Source organism: Lithobates pipiens, unplaced genomic scaffold (genome assembly GCF_037356315.1).
Source record: "Lithobates pipiens isolate NorthernLeopardFrog02 unplaced genomic scaffold, aLitPip1_a1.2 Scaffold_18, whole genome shotgun sequence".
Classification (NCBI taxonomy): Eukaryota; Metazoa; Chordata; class Amphibia; order Anura; family Ranidae; genus Lithobates; species Lithobates pipiens.
This window is the reverse complement of record NW_027507758.1, coordinates 444,875,011-444,900,778: the sequence shown is the minus strand read 5'-3', so window position 1 is coordinate 444,900,778 and position 25,768 is coordinate 444,875,011. Positions and strand designations below refer to the sequence as shown.

Below are 25,768 nucleotides of genomic sequence, written 5' to 3'. Positions count from 1 at the left end.
GACCTCCAATGGTAGGGGAAGTTGGATCGTAGGTGTTCCACCTCCAACGGTGGAATGTTAATCGGAAGGGCTTCGGATTTCGACGCATTAAGTTTGTAACCCGATAGCTCACTGTAACGGTCCAGCTCCATGTGCAGGTTGGGCAGGGATATTCTGGGTTGGGTAAGAGTGAGAATTACGTCGTCCGCAAATAGTGATACCTTAAACTCCTGGCCTCGCACCGGAACCCCTCTTATAGCCTGGTTCCGCCTGATAGACGCCGCCAGGGGTTCAATACAGAGGGCAAATAGTAGGGGTGACAGCGGGCATCCCTGACGCGTGCCGTTGGAGATGGAAAAGGGGGAAGAGGTGGCAAAGGGAGTCTTCACTTGAGAAGACGGGTCGGTGTAAAGATGTTGTATGGCTCGCAGAAAAGGTCCCTCCATCCCTATGTGGGTCAGAGTGGCGAAGAGGAAGGGCCAACCCAGTCTATCAAATGCTTTTTCTGCGTCCAAGCTCAGGAGCAGGGACGGCACTTCCTCCCTGTTCGCCACCTCGACCAGGTCTATCACCTTCCGGGTGTTATCCCCCGCTTGTCGGAGGGGGACAAAGCCCACCTGGTCCTTATGGATCAAAGAGGGTAGGACCTTGTTAAGGCGCATAGATAGCAATTTAGTAAAAATTTTTAGGTCCGCGTTCAGCAGCGCAATGGGTCTATAATTCGCACAGTGGATGGGGTCCTTATCTGGTTTGGGGATTAAGGTAAGGAAGGAACGTTGCATATCTGGGGGGACGGGTGTTTTCTGTAGAAAAGCATTAAAGAGTCTGCTCATATGCGGGGTTAAGAGGGGAGAAAATGCTTTGTAATATTCGTAGGGCAGCCCGTCTGGGCCTGGGGACTTATGTGCGGGGAGGGATTGAATGGTCTCTCCCACTTCGTCTTCCGTGACGGGCTTGTTCAAAATGAGCAAGTCCGAATCTCTAATTTTGGGAATGGCGCTGTCGGACAAATACTGCTGTATACGCTGTGAGACCTCCAGCGACACTGGGGTGCTTAGGGATGTCAGGACTATTATAGAGCTCTGCGTAAAAGCCCGCAAACGTATCAACTATGTCTTTGGGGTGGGAGACAACCGCATTAGATCTAGTTTTTATCTGGTGTGGGGCAGAGAGAAGGGTTTTGTCTTTGAGCTTCCGCGCTAGAAGGGAGTGTGCCTTATTGCCCCTGTCATAGTATGTCTGTTTGATCCTCAGAAGGGCCTTCTCGACGCGGCAAAGCGCCAGGTCCGCCAGCGCCGTACGCAAATTAACAATTTTCCTAAGGAGTGGTACCGTCGGTGAGGCCTGCAGGTTCTGCTCTAACTGTCTAAGTTCCTTCTCGGTGTTAAGCTTGGTGGCCGCGACGTCTCGCTTCAAGGCCGAGGAAAGCGCAATGCATCTACCCCGCATCACCGCCTTATGGGCTTCCCACACAGTGGAGAGGGGGACGTCTGGGGTCAAATTCTCAGCAAAATATTGACGCAGGGTCATGGTTAATTCCGATTGAGAGGGAAGGTGCTGAAGAAGGAAGGTGTTCAGCTTCCAATTGTATGGCCGGGTTATCGGGGGGCCTATATCTAGGGTAAGTAAGATCGGGGCATGGTCCGACCAGGAGATCGGCAGGATAGATGCGGCACGCGTCGCTCTCAATGTAGCATTATTAGTGAAAAAATAGTCAATTCGAGAGTGCATGTGGTGAGGGGCTGAGTAATATGTGTACTGCCGATCCCCGGGCCGGAGAGCTCGCCACGCGTCGAACAATGCATAGCGGCGAGTGAGTTGCCGAAAAAGCCTCGAATCCCGAAGGGCTCTAGGCGGGGGGACGCGGGTAGGCGCTGTCTGCCGATCAGCCGTGGCCGAGTGAGCCAAGTTAAAGTCTCCTCCCACCACCAAATAACCGTGGTCTTCCTTAAATAGTCGCGCAAAAACCCTGGAGAGGAAGCTATGCTGATGGACATTAGGGGCGTATAGCGTGCACAGGGTGATCGGCCGTGACTGCCATGTACCCTTAAGTATCAGGAAACCCCCCCGAGGATCGCTGTAGTGATCAACATAGGTAAAGGGTGCTCCTTGTCGGATCAGGACAGCCACCCCCGCTCTCTTGTGGGATCCCGAGGATAGATACACAAGCGGAAAGCTCCTGGAGGCGAAGGCAAAAGATCCCCCTCTGTCAAAGTGCGTTTCCTGAACCAGGATAATATCCGCTCCCGACTGTTTAAACTCCCTTAGTGCCAGATGCCGTTTCCTGTTTGAATTTAAACCGTGAACATTCATAGATAGAATCTTAGCCATCAGTCAAGTCCGGGGGGGGTGGGGGGGGGTAGGGGAGCGGTCTGTGTTTAGTAAATCTTACCCGACCACCACGTCCAGGATGGGCCGCCAGGAGCCAGGAGCAGACGCTTTCCGGTCGTAGGGCCCCGCCACTACGTGTCCGATCCCTGCAGGCAGCGGAAGGATGACAGAGGAGAGAAAAGAGGGGGAAGTAGAAAGTGAGAGAAGGGAGAAAAACATTAGTACCACAAAAGAGGCATTGCATTGAAAACATGGGCCCATAACCGGACCAAACAAAGGGCAATATACGGCCCCGGGTAAAAAAGTTATCCGGGACTACGCGGATTCCCAGGGGGCCACCAGACCCAGGGCACAAGGCCTGGGCCTGGCGGCCGCATAGGAGTCCAGGTCTCCTCATTCAGGTCCTAAGGAGGAATAGAGGAGCTTAATATGTGTAAAAACTTGAACAGGAACAGAATCACTAAAGTATAGATAATATGAATAAAGTAACTAAAAATGAAAAGCAACCCCAAAAAAAAAAGGGGTTAGAGGGAGGGTCGTGAGAGCAAGGGGGAACCCACTCTCCCGAATCTCCCAACCAGCAGCCTAAGTGCGGTTGATTGTTGAAAAGGCACCAAAGGGGAAAGGGTAATGAGTGCAACTAGAACTAGGGCAAAACAACGTCTGATCACTACGCCGCTAAGCGGTCCGGGACGCTGCAAATCTTCATCTTCACCGGCAACAGGTCGCGGAGGGCCAACTAGGCCGTGATGAGAAAAGTTAAAAGTCACTTGGAAAAGAGAAAAAGGGGGGATGAAGGGCCGGGATCTTCAGCCAGGGCCTTGCCTCTTAGGTTTGTTTTGCGTATCCCGGTTTCTGGGTCGTTGGCGTGGGGGGACCTTTTGCCACAACGTCGGAGGGGTGGGTTGAGTAGCGATGAGGTCCCAATCGGGAAGCCTGGGTGGGCGGATGCCCAGGTCCTCGCAAAAAGTCGGCAGATCTTCAGGGTATCTCAGGGAGGCCGATTTACCCTGATGTTTGGCAGTGAGGCTAAATGGAAAACCCCAGCGGTACTGGATCTGGGCTTCTTGCAGGGTACGGAGCAAGGGTTGGAGAAGTCTACGTTTTTGCAGCGTAATCCAGGAGAGGTCCGGGAAGAGTTGCACTGGGTGGTTCCGGAAAGACACCTCTCGGGCTAAACGGGCTTGTCGCAGGATATCCTCCTTGAGGTGGAATGAGTTGACTCTGCAAATAAAGTCCCTGGGGCCCGAAGTAGCATTTTTGGGGCGTAGGGCCCTATGAGCTCTGTCCATCTCAATAAATTTAGTGGGGGGTTCTCCGAGGAGAGTGTTGAATAGCTCCTGCAAGATAATCTGAGCGTCCTCTGGGCCCTCCGACTCCGGAACCCCACGTACTCTGATGTTGTGCCGGCGCCCCCTATTGTCCAAATCCTCCACATGGCGCTGCATATCTCTCAGGAGCAAGTGGTGTTCAGCCCCTTGCGTTTGGGTTTTGTGGACCGCAATTTTGGTTTCTTGTATCTCCTCTTCAGCCATCTCCACCCTGTCCGCAAGGTGCTTAAGGCCCGAGTGGAGCGTTTGTATTTCCGCCCGACACGTGGATTTGACATCTTCAATCAGTTGTTTAAAATCCTCTTTAGTAGGGATCGCTTGTAAGTATTGTTGCCACTGAGGATACGGTGGTGTTGTGGTCATGTCTCCCGGGTCGTCCCGGTCTGTGTGATGACGTGGCGACAGTGGTCTAGGGTCCGCGGGGCCTGCAGTACGTGAGGGGGGGGCATGCTCAGGGAGGGAATCCCAGACCCCCGGCCACTCTGAAGCACAGGCCAAGGGAGGTGGCTGGTGTCGTCCCCTGGTATCCTGGGGTGGAAGGGCTGCGGACCCCCCCGGATAAGCCGTCATCCCTGGTCGTTCCCCGCAATCACGTGTGGGGGAGGGGTGCCCCGAGGTGCCCAGCCTCTGGGACTTAGGTGGGGGCGACCCCGAGTCATGGTTCAGCAGGGGTCCGTCCATTCCCCCGGGCCCCCGGTACGTCCAGATCAGGGGCTCCTCAGGGGGGGGAGGGCAGGAAAGTCCTCGGCTGCAAAAGAGAGGGGGGACCCCTCGGACCCAGCACTGGAGTCCGGGGGCGTCCGGAGCAGCCTGGGCAAGGCCAGTGAGCACTGAGTGTTCGGAGGTGGGGGGGACCTACTGCCAGAGGGCCCCAGGCCTAGTCCACCCCCCTCCCCGATCTGTCCAGTCCCGCTCAGAAACTCCTCGCCGGTGTCTAAAGCCGCGGACGTGCGGTGGGGGGACTGCGGTGCTGTGCAGCATGGGGTTAGAGAGGGTCCCAGGGAGGGCCTGGTCTTGTGCCCTGGCGGCGGCGTGGTAGGCCGCAGGCCTAGCTGGGCGGTCTCGGAGGCGGGCGGGACCGGGGTTTGACTCACCGCACCGAAGGCCTCCGGGCCCGGGGACGTCATCTGCGGTGGTCCTCGATCCCTCGGTCCGTGCTGGATGTGCGGATGGGCCCTGCAGGCTGGAGAAGGAGCCCGCGCCGGCGCGGCTGCGGCCGCCGGCGCCATTTTGGGAGGCCTGGCGGTCGGGAGCTCCGTTGTGGAAAAAAAGGACCGGAGGTCCGTGGCAGTGCCCAGCGACGGTGCGGGAGGTCCCTTGGAGCTGGAGGACCGTGTGGCCCTAGATTTCCCCATCGGATGGAGCTGGATTCTCCCCTTTGGTGCGATATATCTGAGGCTGGTGGGAGAGCAGGAGACTTAGGCTGCCATCCGGGTCGACTTCCGGTCACGCCCCGCTACTGACTTTTTAATGTTTCTTTCTTGGATGAAGTGCCTCTTTTAAAGGGAATACCTTTAACTTTTCTTGCACAATGATTTATCTGCTTTGAGATTTCCTTTTTACACATTTATTTGTAATATAATCACCTGTTTTTAACATTTGCGATATAAGATGAGTAACTCGCTCACTACTATTTTTGCAATTAAAGGAAACCTGTCATGGCTTGAAAAGACTTGAAAAACGTAACATTAATAAGTCACCGGGACCAGATGGCTTGCACCCAATGGTCCTTAAGGAACTCAGTCAAGTAATTACCAGACCATTGTTCCTAATTTTTACGAACAGTCTACTGACTGGAATGGTACCAGCTAATTGGCAAAAAGCCAATGTAGCACCAGTATTTAAAAAGGGCCAAAATACATCCCTGGGAATTACAGACCAGTTAGCCCAACATCAATAGTATGCAAGCTCTTGGAGGGGATGATAGTATAGATATATAGATTCTTTGACTATATACAAGATTTTAGTAATGAAAGCCGTATCATTAGCAGTAATCTGCATGGATTCATGAAGAATCGTTCTTGCCAAACCAATCTATTAACCTTCTATGAGGAGGTGAGCTGCCATCTAGATAAAGGAAGGCCCGTAGACGTGGTGTATCTGGATTTTGCAAAAGCATTTGATACAGTTCCCCATAAACGTTTACTTTACAAAGTAAGGTCAGTTGTCGTGGACCATAAGGTGAGTATATGGATTGAAAACTGGCTGCAGGGGCGAGTTCAGAGAGTAGTGATAAATGGGGAGTACTCTGGGCATGGGTGGAAAGTGAGGTCCCCCAGGGTTCTGTCCTGGGACCAATCCTATTTAATTTATTCATAAACGACCTAGAGGATGGGATAAACAGTTCAATCTCTGTATTTGTGGATGATGCTAAGCTAAGCATTGCAATAACTTCTCCACGGGATGTGGAAACCTTGCAAGAAGATCTGAACAAATTAATGGGGTGGGCAACTACATGGAAAATTAGGTTTAATGAGGAAAAATGTAAAATTATGCATTTGGGTTGCAAAAATATGAATGCAATCTACTCACTAGAGGGGACAACCTCTAGGGGAATCTAGGATGGAAAATGACCTGGGGGTTCTAGTAGAAGACATTCTCAGCAATTGCATGCAATACCAGGCTGCTGCAAGCAAAGCAAACCGAATATTGGCATGCATTAAAAAGGGGATTAACTGAAGAGATAAAGCAATAATTCTCCCACTCTACAAGACTCTGGTCCAGCCGCACCTGGAGTATGCTGTCCAGTTCTGGGCACCAGTCCTCAGGAAGGATGTGCTAGAACTGGAGCGAGTCCAGAGAAGGGCAACAAAACTAATAAACGGACTGGAGGACATTATTTATGAGGAAAGGTTAAGAGCACTGAACTTTTTCTCTTTGGAGAAGAGATGCTTGGGAGGGGATATGATTTTAATGTACAAATACTGTACTGGTGACCCCACAATAGGGATACAACTTTTCTGCGTAAGGGAATTAAATAAGACAGATGGCCATTCATTAAAATTAGAAAAAAATCAGTTTAACATTAAACTGTGTAGAGAGTTCTTTACTGTAAGAGCGGTAAGATAGTAAGGATATGGAATTCCCTTCCACAGGAAGTGGTTTCAGCGGGGAGCATCAATGGTTTCATATATATATATATATATATATATATATATATATATATATATATATATATATATAATTACATACACTAATAAAAATGCCATAAAACGATCCCCCATTTTGTAGACGCTATAACTTTTGTGCAAACCAATCAATTGCTTATTGCGTTTTTGTTTTTTTTACCAAAAATATATAGAAGAATACATATCGGCCTAAACTGAGGGAAAAAAATGTTTTTTAATATATTTTTGGGGGATATTTATTATAGCAAATGTAAAAAATAATGCATTTTTTTTTTTTCAAAATTGATGCTCTTTTTTTGTTTATAGCGCAAAAAAATAAAAACCGCAGGGTTGATCAAATACCACCAAAAGAAAGCTCTATTTGTGGGAAAAAAAGGTTGTCAATTTTGTTTGGGAGCCACGTCGCATGACCACGCAATTGCCAGTTAAAGCGAAGCAGTGCCGAATCGCAAAAAGTGCTCTGGTCAGGAAGGGGCTAAATTCTTCCGGAACTGAAGTGGTTAAAGATATACTTTTTTTACCTTTCCCACCCTTCTGCTTTGCAGCATTAGGTCTCCTTCATAGTGACTGGTTCTCTTGCATAGAAACCCATTGTTAATCCAGTCATGTACAGTTCATGTTTTCCAATCAAGCTTAGGCTTTCGCTCAGACATTTCTGTGTGATAAGTAATGTACAGTAATCTGTCAGAGGAATTCTATTATGAACTTTTTGCATGCTTGTTTTTGGTACAACCTTTTTTTTATGATGTGAATCTTTTATTGCAGCACCAATATAATGGAATATAACATGTTTCTTGCAATGGTCTCAGTTTGGAGAATTTAAAAGAGAAAAAAAGACTGGCTGTTTGTGATTTGCCAGGATCCCAGCTGGATAGCTTCATCAAGTGTGCTAAGAGGCACTGCCTGTAATCTATGGACATAATTTATGTATTATGTGCCAAGACACAAACAAGACATTCTCTTATTAAGTAGAATAGCCATATTATGTAGCAAGAATTAGAGACTGCATGGGGAAAGCAAAGCGCGAAAAAAAACCTCCACGTGCCTGCAGAATATTGACCTCTAACATCCTATCTGTAGAATCAGTGCAGTTTTCTGTCACATCAGCAGTCAGAGCATCAAGCACCCTCTGTTTGCCCTTTATAACAAACATGTATTATCTCATCATTTCAAAGGAAAGTACAATGCGTTTTCAGTGGGGCCGTATTCTAAATTATTATTGCATTTTTATCTTATAGCATTTTCTTTAATATGACTCTTCTGGTTTTACCAGCTTAAATCTTCTTTATGTTTTATTCTATTAAATAAGCCTTTCTCATCCACCCCAGATGAACCCACAGGTGATGCTAACCCAACCGGGGAGGATTCATTTTTATCAATACTTTTCCTCCATTTATTAAACTGATCTTCAGCAATAATTCGGAAATTAAATGAATAATAATATTAATAATAGCCAGAAAATAAATGGGGGTGGGGGGGGGTGCTATGCGCCATGCCAAGTTGACAGGCAACACCAGGGCCATCAATGGGACAACAGTAATCCAAACGCTAGGCTCACACTTGCAGCGCAATAATTTCATTATAAAGTACCTCATTATGAACATCTGACAGCAACACCCTGAAACAGAACATTTTCAGAGCTCGGGCTGGTTTAAACATAGCCTTACATTTGTGGTCATTTTGGTTGTTGCCTCTACATTGATGGTCAGTGGAAAAGTGCCCCCCACTTACATTGCCGTTCATTAAAGATGTGCCCCTATAAATATGTTTTTTAATGTTTGTTCTTTCCAGCCTTCACTTACTGTTACAGGGAGAGAGGGGATCAGCGAGTAACTGCAGCAGTGTGAACACGTTACACATTCCATGTTCCACCCTAAAAATGTAGCAAGGTCTCCAGCCTTGTCCAATATAATGAGGACCTCTAAGGCCAAAGATAGCTAACATCCTTCAATATGTAGTGGGTTGTGAGGCATAGTGCATGCAAAGATGGTGAAAGTCATTGGGTACCAGACACTTCTTGGATGTGAAAGGTTTTATTTCTTTTGACAGTCCTTTTTGTATTTTTTTGTGGCAAAGAGGGTTAGGGCCAGGACACTCTTAAGTAGTTATAGATTTAATTGGCAGACTCTGTGACTTCAATAGGAGGACAGCCATGCAGGGAAAGGCCCCAGCAAGGCGCCACTTCTGTACATGCTGGAATACTGTCTCCTATGGCAACAGTCCTTTTAACAGTTCCTAACTCAAACGTAACAGTTCTTTCAGCTCCACTACAATTGCCCCTTGTAGTTCTTCAACACTGAGCTCCCAGTCTCTTACTAGACCCACTGATTTATTGACTCAGAATCCCTTGAGCTCCTCCAAGGTTGGCGGTGGTAGCACCCATACTTCCCTGCTTGTTCCCTAGCTTGGCACTCCAGATGCTTCACCCCTGCTAACTGGCGACGTCCCTGGCCTGACTCACAAGGCTGTCCTGCAAGTGTCTCCTCTGCGGGTTGGGTCCCTGACTTGCTCACCGCCTGAAGTTTCCCGACTCTCCACTGTGCCAGTTCTGTGAGAATATAGTTCTATTACTTTCTTCAGTTACTCACTGTGGTCCCTGGTAAAGGAGGTTGGTCCCTTTTTTGTGGCGACAGCTTCCCTTCTACCTCCGACCACTGACAGGTTCTTCGGCTGACAGAATCATCCCTTTCGGTTGGACTGCAAGCCACAATCCCAACCCTGTGCTGCCCTCTTACTTCGGGATAGGCCCTCACACAGCCTGGCAGGCAGATGCCCTCCGGGATAGGCCCAATCTCCAGCCTAGCAGGCCGGGGCATACGACACATGTCCACCCAGACAGCCATCCAGGCGGCACAGAACAGCGATCATCTGACCTCACCCGAATATATAGGTTCTCCCAGCAGGCCAAGGGATTCAAGAAAACCCCTGCCCATTGCCTGAGATACCCATAACCTGACCTTGGGTTGCCCTTCTCATATCTAGTACCACCAAGTTCCCGGCCACCTAGTGGTAGAAGAGAAAGGTGCAACAAGGCCAAACTTAGGGAGAAATCAATAGATCTCTATCAGTCAACCAAGATGACTGTTCTTAGCAAGTAAATTTGTGAGGAGCTCCCTGACTAAACCCCAGGGTGCTACACATGTTCCCAAAGGTGAAATTATCTTTTAGGCTGGGTTCACACATATGCGAATTGGATGCAGTTTACATCGCATCCAATTCGCAGATCACTTGAAAATTGTTTTTTTCAATGGGTCTGGTTCACATGTGTGCGTTGCATTCACACTCTGCCTTTGCACAAAAAACATGTGCGAATTGCGGGCACATAATCTTCAATGGGAATGCATATGATTCGCAGATGTGTTCTGTTGTAAACACAAATTCTCTCCCCCTCCTCCACCTCCCCTCCTCTTCCTGGTCAGCTGATCCGCAGCTACAACAGAGAGGAACCACTGAATTTGCACCGGACTAGTATGAACCCAGCTTTAAAATCCATGTATGTAGTGCCTAGACCAGAAATCATGCCAAGCACCCTAGTTCTGCAAGTTAGAAGTGTACCAAGACACTGTACTACATTTGTACTATGTTTGCAGCCACTTCTGTAGCTGTTTTTGCTATGAAATAGTATGTGTCTCTAGAAAGCTACAAAACTTCCAGCAAAGCAGTTTCTTGTAACAGGTGATAGCCACAAAGTTCCATGGCTACAGATTGTGTGGCATTTCTCTTCCTTAGGGCTTTTTTTTTTTTTACACTTGTGGCAACCCTTGTCACTCTGAAACGTAATCCGTGGTGGACTGCATTTCAGAGGGATTTTGACAGGCAGCAACCATTTGAATAATTTGCATTTAATGCCTGTACTGCCTGCCGGACCTGACGAGGATATATTTTTGTATGTGTAAACTAGGCCTTGCTCATTTTTGAGTAGCTGTTTCGGTGCCTAAAAATGTCATAGAAGGTATATTATATTTGGGGAAAGGGATGTTTCATTGAAGATGTAATGTGCTCTATCTTCCTTTCCAAGAAAAGCGACTGGCAGGCAGCTCTTAATTGAGCAGACACATTTAGATGAGCCTCAGTTGCTGTTAATTACATTAATCTGGCAGATGAGACCAGTATGAGGATATTACTGCTTTCCAAAGATAAGAATAGAAGCCTGCAGTAAAAAAATAAAATGGATAGCAGTAAATGAAGCAGTGAGGTTGATAAATCTCTGCGTAAAAACTATAACTATTCTAATATACATATATATTCTGGACCTTAAGTTACAAGTTTCATGTGATATCAGACTGTGAAAAGTTATGCATGTTCTCAAGCTGGGACTGAAGTGCATCTCTGGCATATAAAGGATGGCAATCCCCAACAGAAAGGTGTTGGGAGACTCCTTTCATACAGGCCAGATCCATTTTTTCCTCAGCAGGGGATCCTGCTGATCTCCCCCTGAGCTGAGCAGAGCGGGCAGGTGACAGGTCCACGTCTGCTCCGGTAATGCAGAGCGAACACGGACATAGGCTGCTCTGCGGGCTGTTGGATGCAAATGGAATGGCTGTTCATTCATACCCGACTCCCCTCCAATCTGATCCGGCCAGGTGGAGGGGAACGGATCCCCTTACTTTTTTGTCAAATAAGATCCGACCTGGAGGTAGCAGGTTATACATCCGACTGCCATAGAATGGAGGGTCCAATTGGGTCTGGCTAAAAAAGACAGCTGGACTTTATCTGACTTCTTGTGTGAAAGGTGCCTTGGTGCATGTTGTGTTCTTCCCAGATTGACATGGCTGCTGTCAAAAGGTGTCTCATTGCTCCTCTATCCAGAGTAGAGATACCCTAAGGCCTAGTTTACATTAGCAGTTGGGAGGTGGTAAAATCACATGGCTGAGCTATAGTTTCCATGCCTATTGCCCTATGCTACCATAATAGCGGCTGGGGTGTGCAGTTAAAATGCTGCAGTAAAAATTATCCCTGCCTTTGCGTTCAGCAGGCAGTACCACCCACTGATCACGATGCATTAAATTGAATGGAAGGAGCGATACTGATTGCCTCAATATTTTTTACCTTAACTGCTTGCGCACTGCCCCACGCACATATACTGCGGCGGGGCGGCCACTCTGTGCCAGATCATGTACATTGTGCACGCACCGCCAGCGCACCGCTCTCATGTGATTGAACACAGCGGGAACCAATCAACGGGTCATTCTGTAAGAGAGGAATGTACTGTTCCTGTGTTTCTGCTAAGAAGGAACACAGATCTTTACCTTCCCCCAGTCAAAGCAACTCCCCACAGTTAGTAAGCACTCTCTAGGAACACATTTAACCCTTTGATCATCCCTGATGTTAACCCCTTCCCTGCCTGTGTCATTAGTACAGGGACAGTGCATATTTTTTTAACACTGATTACTTTATTAGTGTCACTGTTCCCCAAAGAGTGTCAGGTGTTCGATTTGTCTGCTGCAATATCGCAGTCCTGCTATAAGTCGCTGATCGGTGCCATTACTAGTAAAATAAATACAAATCTCCCATAGTTTGTAGATACTATATCTTTTGCGCAGACCAATCAATATATGCTTTTTTGGGGGGTTTCTTTCTACCAAAAATATGTAGCAGGATACATATTGGCCTAAATTGACGAATAAATTAGCTTTTTATATTGGGTATGTTTTATAGCAGAAAGTAAAAATATTAGTTTTTTTTTTTGGTTTATAGAGCAAAAAATAAAAAACGCAGAGGCGATCAAATACTACCAAAAGAAACCTCTATTTGTGGGGAAAAAGTTTTCGACCGCTAGCAGGGCGCTTTTACCCCCCGTTAGCAGCTGAGAAAGGGTTAAAACCACAAGCAATACGCCGCAATAGCAGAGTTTTGCCGGCGGTATTACAGCGCTGTCCCATTGATTTCAATGGGGAGCAGAGGTGGAGGAGCGGTAAACACACCGCTCCAAAGAAGCTGCTGGCAGGACTTTTCCCTGAAGTCATGCCAGCGCACCGCTGTAGTGTGAAAGCCCTCGGGCTTTCACACTACAGACAATGGTACAGCTTTTTTAAGACCCCTTTCACACCAGGGAGTTTTGCAGGCGCTATAGTATTAGAAATAGCGCCTGCAATCCGCCCTAGAAGCTGCACCATTGTCTGTAGTGTGAAAGCCCGAGGGCTTTCACACTACAGCGGTGCGCTGGCAGGACGTCAGGAAAAGTCCTGCCAGCAGCTTCTTTGGAGCGGTGAAGGAGATGTGTGTTTACCGCTCCTCCACCGCTGCTCCCCATTGAAATCAATTGGGGAGCGCTGTAATACCGCCGACAAAACGCCGATATTGTGGCGTATTGCTGGCGGTTTTAACCCTTTCTCGGCCGCTAGCGGGGGGTAAAAACGCCCCGCTATCGGCCAAAATGCGCAGCAAATCCGGTGGTAAAACGCCGCTAAAAATATCAGAGTTTTACCACTGACGCTATGGGCAGTGTGGTGTGAAAGGGGTCTTAGGGCGGATTGCAGGCGCTATTTCTAACGCTATAGCGCCTGCAAAACGCCCTGGTGTGAAAGGGGTCTAAAAAAGCTGCACCGTTGTCTGTAGTGTGAAAGCCCGAGGGCTTTCGCACTACAGCAGTGCGCTGGCAGGACGTCAGGAAAAAGTCCTGCCAGCAGCTTCTTTGGAGCGGTGTGTTTACCGCTCCTCCACCGCTGCTCCCCATTGAAATCATTGGGACAGGGCTGTAATACTGCCGGCAAAACGCCGCTATTACGGCATATTGCTGGTGGTTTTAACCCTTTCTCGGCTGCTAGCGGGGGGGTAAAAGCGCCCCGCTAGCGGCCGAAATGAGCCGCAAATCCGGCGGTAAAACGCCGCTAAAAATAGCGGCGTTTTACTGCCGATGCTATGGGCGGTGTGGTGTGAAAGGGGTCTTAGGGTGGATTGCAGGCGCTATTTCTAACGCTATAGCACCTGCAAAACGCCCTGGTGTGAAAGGGGTCGCAAAGTCCTATTTTAAATCAGTGGAACAGATAGTTTGAGAAACAAAGTCTGCCATACATGTTAACGCATTTTCATTGTCTTAGTATTATTTTATTATGGCGCGTTCAACATTGACAGCTTGGGGATGAAGTGTTTTTTGTTTTTTGTTTTTTAAATCTTTGTAATAAGAGTGTGAAGTGTTGCCTGAAATAATAAAATCATGAGTTGTCATAAAGCATGCACAGTGCAACGTGATTTGTTTTTTAGTCTGGATTACTAAAGAATGAAAAAAAAAATCCTACATGGGGATCCCGAGGGCTTTCACTCACTGTGGTTGCAGCCTGATGTGACACAGAAACTGCTAGATGCTGCAGAGTAATCCCTGATTTTGAAACCAGCCAGACAATAAACAACCCCATAACATTCAGTAGAGCAGCTTCTGTAGTGCCCATCTGTTTCAAAATAAGCCTAATTCTGCTTACTATGTGGAAAGCTTTGCTGACTGGCATTTGTCCTAATATGCTGGCAGAATCCTGTGTATGACTCTGCTGCCACCTGCTGGCAGATGAGCTATAGTGCAAACTAATTACAGTTTACTTAAAGCTGTTATGCTGCTTTAGCTTAAGTGGCTCATTAATAAAGTGCTTCCTCTAGCTGACCTGCATTAAGCCAAATCCAAATACTTAACTCTTGTTTCTAGATAAACAGCCTTAAAAGTGCTGACTCACAAGCATTATCTTGTTGATGTCTGACCACCCGTTGGTCATACAGCCAACAGCATACGTAAAGCAGAGGGTATTTGAGGTCCCCTGTATGGGCATCAAGAAAACACAAAAGCCATGTTCTAGCCGAACACAGCTCAGTTTTAAAAAATACAGTTTACTTAGGAAAGCATTTTAGGAAAGCTAAAAGTTCTGGAAAAAGGCCTAACAAATTTCAGCTGTCATTTTGCAAGTAGTTTATAAAAATGCAAAATAGCATCAGATACAACATTGTGGATCATATAAATATTTATTTTGGCTCCAGATCATTGTCCCCAAGTCTCACCAACAGTTTGTTATTCACTGATTACTGTCTATGAATATGGGAGGTTATTTGTACTCCTGGTGCATAGTTGGCAACATTGTAAAAAAAATCATTGGGACACTTTTTTTTGTGGGTGGGGTCTTATAATTAGGGGGCGGGGCATTTGTTTGGTGTGACGTAGCGGGGGAAGAAAAAACGTGGCATGCTTTAAGATAAATATTGGGCGTGGCTTAAAGGGGGCATGACTCAAAGGGGTGTGGTTAGAATCTGAGATGAACACGGAATGGAGGAAGAAACAAAGGGAGGAAGAGAGAGAAGAAATTAAAGAAACAGGGATAGACAGAGGATTTAATGTTACACCTGAACTGCAGTTTGGTTTGGATATAATTCTAAATTTTGACCTTAGCATCAGTCTGACTGGACTATAGGGTATTCGGCCTGGCCATAGGGGGCGCTGTCTCTTCTGGCAGGCATGGAAACAGTCTGGTTGGGTGCTTTGAGGTTACTTTCTCTCTGAGCCAGCCCAGTGGGAGTGTCACTTTTGCTGTGCTTTCTGGGAGAGGGTACATAAGATGCGGATGTCACGTGGTTCCTGTCCAGAAGTATGTTCTGACTCCATGGTCCTGGTCCTCCTGACCAGCCCCCAGGAAGGCTATGGCCTGGGGTGCGGATCCACCCGACTTTGTCTCGGGGCTGGCTAGCCCGAGGCAAGGAAACTAAGGAAAGGTTTTGGAGGTGGTCCGGTGCCGTTTCTGGTTGTGGAGAGGCCCAGCAACTTTGTAGCTATCCAGGGGAGGACTCTTCAGAAGAAGGCCACGCACAGGTTGGCTTCTTAGCAAGAACCTGGTAAGGCTGAGGGGCCTAGGTGAATCCAATTTTGTGGGTATCGCAGAACCGGCTGAAAGATACTGGTACCGCACAAGTATTCAAGTTTCCTTGTTCATGTTCTACAACAAAGTCTGTGGCAGAGACTTATTCCTACATATTCTACAAAAAAGTCTGTGGCAGATACTTGTTCCTGATTTGAGCACCTTGTTGGCTGCTAGGCCTTGTGAGAGAGGGACTATCCAACTAGAGTGAACATCCAGCTGTGAATGGCTATGCTCTGGATTTAGTCGAAGTAAGCAAGTTCTTTATTACTGACTTGGACACTAAGAGTACCTGGACTTTTCTCCTAACCCTCTGATCCTATACTGAGAGACTGTTCGTTAACTACTTTTTGCAAATAAAAATCGCTTTAAGTGGATCTGTCGTCAGTCTCTAAAGTTTCTGGGCCATCTACCCAGGAAACCCCTAGACACGCAAATCGAGGTGAATAAGGTAACGGTAAGCCCAGTCAAACCAGCAGCTCCTTTGGGGGTTAGTACTACATGTGTATTTCAGAAATGTTAACAATCAGCAGATAAAGATACTCCAAACATTTGGTTTTGGCGCTTCAATCATCCCGGCACCATGGGTGTTATGGTATCAGGATGATTGAAGCGCATTATTACTATTACATTGTAATATAAAATGAAATAGCTCAACTAACCATAATGCAGAATCAGTGGGAGCCCTGAGCCTGTTGCTTGCCACTGTCGCCTGCCACCAGATGCCATCAGGTGTCTCCAGCAGAGTCCCTCCTTACATCAGGCATTCCCAGCAGAGTCTGTCCTTACACCAGGCATTCCCCGTAGAGTCCCCCTTACATCGGGTGCCCCCAGTGGAGCCCCCCCTCCCTTAAATGAGGTATCTCCACAGCAGTGTCCCCCTTACATCAAGTACCCCCCCAGCGGTGTGTCCCCCTTTCAGGTATCCCTCCCCCCAGCGGTGTCCCCCTTACATCAGGTATTCCCGCAGCGGTATCACCCGTACATCAGGTATCCCTGCAGCAGTGTCCCCCTTACATCAGGTGTCCCCCCAGCGGTGTCTCCACCGCCATTGCAGAAGTAACAGAGGCCGAGGGGGAACAAAATGGAGGCGGAGCCGGCTGGGGGGCTACAATAGAAATTGAGCTGCGAAGCCGCCCACTCCCTGCCCCTTTCCACAACAGGTCACAGACAGACTGGCAGCGGGGCAGGGGGTGGGCGGTTTTTCCCAGGAAATTCGGGACAGTTGGCAAATATGCTGTTGGTGCCAGGGGAAAGATTGTGCAAAAGCTGCTCTAGATATCATAAAAAGAGTTTCCACCTCAACACTGTAAAACTTTGCACGTATAAATTACACAGGTATTTTTTGTACCTAATCAGCCACATAACCTGTGAAATCAATATCTGTTCAATTGTAAAGGTATGGCAGATCATAAAGCTAGATTCCATTATCTGACAGATAAACAAATGGTCAATATTTGCAAGGAATTTAGATAATTTCATCACCCACTAGCTTGCTATTTTGCCATTTACTGTGCCTGTGAGATACCTTGCTAAGCAGTAGCGTGACTTACCCTCATATGGATATTACATTTTTTTCCTAGGGATAATTTTGTGGAGCCAGGTGATACTAGTGCTTGTCATAAGGCCAAGCAAAGTTGGTCACAGATGCAGTTGAAGATTGAGGCAGATATTTCTGCAGAGAGTCGACACAAAACAAATTCTCTCAAGGGCCTTTTCACGGCCATGTGCATGCAGTAACACATGCCCGCATTCCTAATGTACATTTTAAATATGTGTTTTAAAAATTTTGTTTTTTGTGCACAGGTATATAAAGTATGAGGTCAGGCTAAAATAGATTTTCCATGGTGCAGATACACTAAAAACCTTTGAATTTGCAAATTTGCTTCATATATAGGGTTGATTTACTAAAATTGAAGAGTGCAAAATCTGGTGCAGCCGTGCATGGTAGCCAATGAGCTTCTAACTTTAAGCTTGTTCGATTAAGCTTTGACAAGAAAATCTGGAAGCTGATTGGCTACCATGTACAGCTGCACCAGATTTTGCACACTCCAGTTTTCGTAAATCAACCCCATATAGTTTTGTGCATTTATGATTCATTTCAATGGGTACATGTGCTGCACATAAATGCTTGAAAATGCTGCATGTTTTATGTTATAAGAATGACCAAGCGGCAGTATGTTGATGTGAAACGGACCACATACTGTAGGAATAAGTGAGATTTCTAGTAGAAGTACATTTGCATGCTTATACAAATATGAATGGGTCCTTATAGATAGTGCTGAGAAATTGCTATTGATAACCTTTTATCATATCTTTGATTGCTTAGACACATCATACACCTGATCAAAATTTTACTTGTTTTCACTTTTAGGACATAGGGAAACTTCTCGGCAACCAACTTTGGACGAGCTCAGAAGACGAAGATTAAACAGATTCTAAGAAATGCCCAAATTGTGTCTTAAAGACTTTTTAAAGCTAATGTTTACTAATGTGCTCAGTATTTACTATGTTCTATTGCCTTTCACATGGCACCGACTGAGATTGCACCACCAACAGAGCGTCGAGTGAACAGTGTGTACAGATATTGAGGACCCCATATTTCTGTAATGTCCATCTATCAGGCAGCTGATCCTGTTTCCTATATTTACCTACCCTAATACAAGTTATTTCCAAATTACACCAACTGTCCGTACAGTATGCCGTCTGGTGGCTGGCAGCAGACAATGCTGTAAATTCCAGCACTGCTAGCGGGCCATGGAAAATATATTTCTCATTGTCTGCCATTGTCATTGGCAGTGTTTCTCAACTACAGTCCTCAAGGCGCCCTAACAGGTCATGTTTTCAGGATTTCCCTCAGTTCAAACTGCTGTTGTAATTATTAAGACAGTGAAACTGAACAAATCACCTGTGCAAAATAATGGAAAGCCTGAAAACATGACCTGTTGAGGCTCCTTGAAGACTGGAGTTGAGAAACACTGCTCCAGTCCTCACATTCTGTTTTACACTTGTACAGGAGAGGCGGCAGGGGCAGCATTTAGAGGAACCAACCCTCTCCATTTTCCTCCTGCAATCGCTGAAAGTCGACATCTCCTTCTCTTCTCGCCCACCAGCATTCAGTGGCTGCAGAAGGAAAATGTTCATTATGATATTCAAAATAAAATAAATTAAATATCTAATCTAATATCTAATAAAAATATCACCTAATAAATTAGAAATTATGCACCACTTAATTTCATTGTGACCCACAAATAGTTACCATATCACTTAACCACTTTCAGACCTGACCATTTTGCAGGCCAATCACCAGACCACTTTTTCCGGCACTCTGTCGCTTTAACTGACAATTGCGCGTCCTTTTTTTCCCACAAATAGAGCTTTCTTTTGGTGGTGTTTGATCACTCCTGCGGTTTTTATTTTTTGCGCTATAAACAAAAAAAGAGCAGCAATTTTGAAAAAAACGCATTATTTTTTTACTTTTTGCTATAATAAATATCCCCCCAAAAAAATAAAAAATTTTCCTCAGTTTAGGCCGATACGTATTCTTCTACATATTTTTGCAAAAAAAAATCGCAATAAGCGATTATTGATTGGTTTGCGCAAAATTTATAGCGTTTACAAAATTGGGGATAGTTTTATGGCATTTTTATAAATCATTTTTTTTACTAGTAATGGCGGCGATCAGAGATTTTTATTGTGACTGCGACATTACAGCGGACTCATCAGACATCTCCCCGTTCTCCTTCCCCGTGAGACTATTGCGGGTATCCCCGCGGCAATCGAGTCTGCAGGACCCCCGGGCCTGGACTCACAGGGGTCCCGACCACCGCGCGCCACCGGCGGCACGCACGCACGCAATGGCAGGGTGGCTAATTCAACTGGACGTACCTGTACGCCAGTTTGCCTGCCCGTGCCATTCTGCCGACGTACATCGTCGCGCGCCAGTCGGGAACTGGTTAAGTGGCCCTTGGTCTTCAAAAGGTTGAGCACCCCTAGTCTAAGCAGAAGCTCTATGTGCAGAATTGCCTCATTCACTGAGATTTTCTGATGTTGAAAAACCTCTCCTCAGCCAGTTGCCTTCCTTTGCTATCAAGGACTTTTTTTTTTTTGCAGATTTTTCAATCATGCAAGCTCTGTGGCAACTTCAGCAAATGGTATCAGTGAGGCAGATTGTTAAGAGGAGTTGGTTAAGGAGCTTATTTGGCTTTGGTCATCTTAACCTTTTACAAAATGTAAATGTAGAGAATGAATGGACCCTAAATGAAATGACTGGACACTAAACTGTTTCAGTGCATTATTGCATGCGCATTGATGCATTTTATGCTACTACTTAACATGCGTTGCATTAAGGCAGCTTATTAAAGTGTTACTAAACTCCGGACCCTGCATTCATTATATTTGGTCTGCCACATTACACAGAGCATGGAAATGCAATAGTTGTAGTAAATATAAGCTGCTAAATTCCTTTTCTCACCAGCAGTATATAGCAGTCTTGTGACTTCTATCAATGTCTGGTTAACGCTTGTAGGAGGAGTTTTCATTCTCCCCTGATTGTCCTATGAGGCTGCATGACCCCTGACCCTCATTGGCCCTGTGCTGATCACATGGACTCTCCCAAGAGAAAAAAAACTCTAGCGATACACACCAAACTGAGCATGTGCAGAGTGCCCCCAAGGCTCTGTACTATCAGCAAATGGATTGGGGACAATGGAAGAAGGGGAGGAACAGAGAATACAGGATCAAAACAGTCTTTTTATACAATATGGAGGATTGACCCCTTAGGTTCCACAGTGAGTATAACAAGCATGCTTTACTGCATGTACAGACTGATTTTTACTGTTGTGGATTTAGTAACACCTTATTTAAATGGGATGACCTAATGCACCAGAAAGTACAATTTCTGCCAACGTTCAACAACACATATTAGGTTTGTTGCCATGTGTTGTGCTTTGCTGCGCTGCAACATCCATCCATTTACACTGAATGTCGCACCAACACTTGACGTTCGTTGCTGCAGCACAATAGTGGAAATGTGTCCTGAGAGGCTGCATCAATGTATTCTTACTCCTGTGTTTCTGTATTGCTCCCAAAGTTTTTCTAAACATTTTTAAGGAAACATGTTATAGACTTTACTCATCTTTTTACTGTTATGGCCTTCTGTATGGTATTTTAGCTTTTGTAATGGCACTGTTTTTGTATTGATACAGAAAAAATTAAAAAAAAGACAGCTTGGTGCTTAATCTTTTGCCACTATTGTTGTTTAAGCAAGTTTTTCTACACAGTAAAAGAAAAATGAATCGGTCCGAGCCTTCTCTAAGACTTGGATAGGAGTGGGGACATCATGTGTTTTTTTTTTGTTTTTTATATCATTTACATGGCAATATTGGTATGAAAATGTGTGTGTGTGTGTGTGTGTGTGTATGTGTATGTGTATGTATGTATATATATATATATATATGTGTGTGTGTGTGTGTGTGTGTGTGTGTGTGTGTGTGTATATGTATATGTGTATATATATATATATATATATATATATATATATATATATATATATATATATATATATATATATATATGTATATGTGTGTATATATATATATATATATATTTATATGTATATATTTATATTATAAATATATACAGTGCCTTGCGAAAGTATTCGGCCCCCTTGAACTTTTCAACCTTTTGCCACATTTCAGGCTTCAAACATAAAGATATAAAATTTTAATTTTTTTGTGAAGAATCACCAACAAGTGGGACACAATTGTGAAGTGGAACGAAATCTATTGAATATTTTAAACTTTTTTAGCAAATAAAAAACTGAAAAGTGGTGCGTGCAAAATTATTCGGCCCCTTTACTTTCAGTGCAGCAAACTCACTCCAGAAGTTCAGCGAGGATCTCTGAATGATCCAATATTGTCCTAAATGACTGATGGTGATAAATAGAATCCACCTGTGTGTAATAAAGTCTCTGTATAAATGCACCTGCTCTGTGATAGTCTCAGGGTTCTGTTGAAAGCGCAGAGAGCATCATGAAGACCAAGGAACACACCAGGCAGGTCCGTAATACTGTTGTGGAGAAGTTTAAAGTAAATTTGGATACAAAAAGATTTCCCAAGCTTTAAACATCCCAAGGAGCACTGAGCAAGCGATCATTTTGAAATGGAAGGAGTATCAGACCACTGCAAATCTACCAAGACCTGGCCGTCCCTCTAAACTTTATGCTCAGACAAGGAGAAGACTGATCAGAGATGCAGCCAAGAGGCCCATGATCACTCTGGATGAACTGCAAAGAACTACAGCTGAGGTGGGAGAGTCTGTCCATAGGACAACAATCAGTCGTACACTGCACAAATCTGGCCTTTATGGAAGAGTGGCAAGAAGAAAGCCATTTCTCAAAGATATTCATAAAAAGTCTTGTCTAAAGTTTGCCACAAGCCACCTGGGAGACACACCAAACATGTGGAAGAAGGTGCTGTGGTCAGATGAAACCAAAATCCAACTTTTTGCCCACAATGCAAAACGATATGTTTGGCGTAAAAGCAACACAGCTCATCACCCTCAACACACCATCCCCTCTGTCAAACATGGTGGTGGCAGCATCATGGTTTGGGCCTGCTTTTCTTCAGCAGGGACAGGGAAGATGGTTAAAATTGAGGGGAAGATATATATACAGGACTATTCTGGATGAAAACCTGTTGGAGTCTGCAAAAGACCTGAAACTGGGACGGAGATTTATCTTCCAACAAGACAATGATCCCAAACATACAGCAATGGAAAGAGCTGAAAACTGCTGTTCACAAACACTCTCCATCCAACCTCACTGAGCTCGAGCTGTTTTGCAAGGAAGAATGGGCAAGAATTTCAGTCTCTCGATGTGCAAAACTGACAGAGACATACCCCAAGCGACTTGCAGCTGTAATCGCAGCAAAAGGTGGCTCTACAAAGTATTAACGCAAGGGGGCCGAATAATTTTGCACACCCCACTTTTTATTTTTTTTATTAGTTAAAAAAGTTTCAAAAATCCAATAGATTTCGTTCCACTTCACAATTGTGTCCCACTTGTTGGTGATTCTTCACAAAAAATATTTTTTTTTTATCTTTGTTTGAAGCCCGAAATGTGGCAAAAGGTTGAAAAGTTCAAGGGGGCCGAATACTTTCGCAAGGCACTGTGTGTATATGTATATGTATATGTGTATATATGTGTGTGTGTGTATATATATACATATATATATATATATATATATATATATATATATATATATATATATATATATAAATAAATATTGTTTTAACATACGCATTATTTTACAGTAGCACATTACCCAATTACAACAAACTCAGTGTATTTATAACTTTTTAGTATCACTTTTGGCATATTGATGAATTTAATTCTACCCCTTTCCAAAGTAAGCATTTAAGGCTAGAAACAAATATTTGAGATGACATAGCATGATATGTGAAATGTACATATCATGTCTATGTATGGAGAAAAACTTGCTACTCTTTATTTAAACTTTATTAATTGAAAGAAATGGTTCTGAAGAAAATACATCTGAAATACTGTATATTTTATATGTGTTGATTTTTTTGCACTTGGGACTTTAAAATGTGCTTACAAAAGGTTAGGCTGTGTAAAAAAATGCATTACAAAGGTTAATGTTTTCATGCACTTAAAAGGAAACCTATGACTACAAAACTTCCTGATCCACTCACCAGATATCAGCATGCAGATCAGGAGCACTCCTTTACTTCAGACTTCACTTGCTTCAAACCTGTCTTTGGTCTTCAAGGCAGAGCGACAGTCAGGTCATAGGCCTTCAAGGCAAAGGGGTTGATTTACTAAAGGCAAATAGACTCTGCATGAGCAGTTGTTCCAGGGCTTAGTAAAGTCTCGTACACATGATCAGATTTTCAGACGACCGTTTGTTTTTTTGTTGCATGCTAGTCTCATGTTGAAAGTGAAGAGGTTACTCACAATATGAAAATTTTCGTACAACAGAATACAACGGCAGAAGTGATGTAATGTGTTGAATAGTTTTGTATGTATTCTTTCGATTCTGAGCATGCGTAGTCTTGCCCTTACCATTTTTTTCATACAAAAACCATACTAATGAAACAAAAATCGGACGTTGAGTTTACATCCGCCAAAAATTTTATGGCCTGCACATCCAGCTTTTGTCTGAAGAAAAAGCAAAATTGGCTATCAAAAGCACCGTACTAACCATCCGAAAATAGTCAGAGAGGGCCAATCCTAGGGTCGCAGACGCCTGGGTGCAGAAATATTTCTGGTGCCCCCACATGGGCGTGGCTATCTTACTAACTCCTCCCCTCTACAGATGATTCTACGGCAACGACTCAGACACAGATGCTCCCCTAAGGAGTCTTCATTTCCCTGGGATCCTCCCATGATCTCTTAACAATAAACAAAATACAGGAAGAGAAGCAGAGTACTGTAATGGGACCTGGAGGGGGGGGGGGGGGGTAATGGACAGAGGGCCTCTGTTAAAAAAAGCCCCCAGACATACTGCAGACATACTACAGGGGTTGGTCAGAGACTGCAGACATGATATAGGAGATGGTTTGAGACTTGCAAACATGATACAAATGATGGTCAGAGACTGCAGATATGATACAGGAGATGGTTTGAGACTTGCAAACATGATACAAGACATGGTCAGAGACTGCAGACATACTACAAGAGATGGTCAGAGACTGTCAAAATGATACAAGAGATCAATGCAGCCTTATCGGTTCCCATCAAATTCAGCCTACCAGTGCCCACCAATTGCAGTCTTATCAGTGCCCACCAAATGCAGCCTCATCAGTGCCCATCAAATACAGCCTCATCAGTGCCCACCATTTGTAGCCTACTGGTGCCCACCAAATGCAGCCTTATCAGTGCCCACAAAATGGTCCTTGTACCTATAAATATGCTTTGATTGCTGTGCCATAAGCTGGAGTCTAAGGGAAACATATAAACCTCAACACAATCATTTAGAAAATACTTACAATACACCTGGTTTTGTATAAACTGAAAATAGACAAAGAGCTTAAAATAGAGGATTTTAAAGTATCTGAGGAACCCGGGCTGGAGCCAAAGAATAAGTACTGTAGTATGAACCCTTAGGGAGAGGGAAGAATCACTATGATATAAGGAAGGGGGGACACTATGGTACATGGAAGGCAGGAAGGAAGGATCACTATAGTATATGGAAGGGGGGAACACTATGGTACATGGAAGGCGGGAAGGAAGGATCATTGTGGTATATGGAAGGAAGGATCGCTATGGCATGTGAAAGGCAGGAAGGATCACTATGGTACATGGAAGAAAGGAAGGAGGGCTCACTATGGTACATGCAAAGCAGGAAGGATCGCTATGGTAAAAGGAAGGATCACTATGGCTCACAGAAGGCAGGAAGGATTACTATGACACCTGGCAGGCAGGAACGATCACTATGGTACATGGAAGGTAAGAAGGAAGGAAAACTATGGTACATGGAAGGCAGGAAGGAGGGGTCACTGGTACAAGGAAAGGTAGGAAGGAAGGATAAATATGGTACATGGAAGGCAGGATCACTAGGGTACATGGAAGAAAGGAAAGAGGTATCACTATGGTACATGGAAGGCATGAATGAAGGATCAATATGATACATGGAAGGCAGGATCACTATGGTACATGGAAGGCAGGAAGATTGGCACGTACAAGGCAGGAAGACTATGGCATATGGAAGGCTGGAAGACTAGGGCACATCGAAGGCTAAGGGACATGGAAGGCTGGAAGACTATGGCACATAGACTGGAAAACTATGGCACATGGAAGGCTGGAAAACTATGGCACAGTGAAGACTGGCACATGGAAAACTATGGCACATGGAAGGCTGGAATACTATGGCACATGGAAGGCTGAAAGACTATGGCACATAGTGGGGAGAGATCATTCACACAGGGCTGAATTTTCTTCAGAGGCACAGGCACTGAAGCAGCGACATCAGGCAGGATCAATGGCCAATTTGAAATTTCCCACCCACACCCCCTTCCCAGGCACAGATTGGCTGCACAAAGGCATTGTGGGCAGGCAAAGGATGAATATGGGGAGGAAGTGGGGCAGATCTAGCCCAGTGTCTCTCAACTCCAGTCCTCAAGGTGCCCCAACAGGTCATGTTTT

At 45.1% G+C, this 25,768-nt stretch overlaps 1 protein-coding gene across 3 annotated transcripts in view; it reads left to right on the top strand.

The window, feature by feature from the left end:
• RHBDD1 (rhomboid domain containing 1) overlaps positions 1-20,853 on the top strand; it is a 154,400-nt gene extending 133,547 nt beyond the window's left edge. For all 3 annotated transcript variants that reach the window (XM_077488195.1, XM_077488197.1, XM_077488196.1), the window contains one exon: positions 17,975-20,853. In XM_077488195.1, coding sequence (XP_077344321.1) covers positions 17,975-18,042 — 68 coding nt within the window. In that variant the 3' untranslated portion in view covers positions 18,043-20,853. The remainder of the gene's footprint in view (positions 1-17,974) is intronic.
• Positions 20,854-25,768: the final 4,915 nt, after the last annotated feature.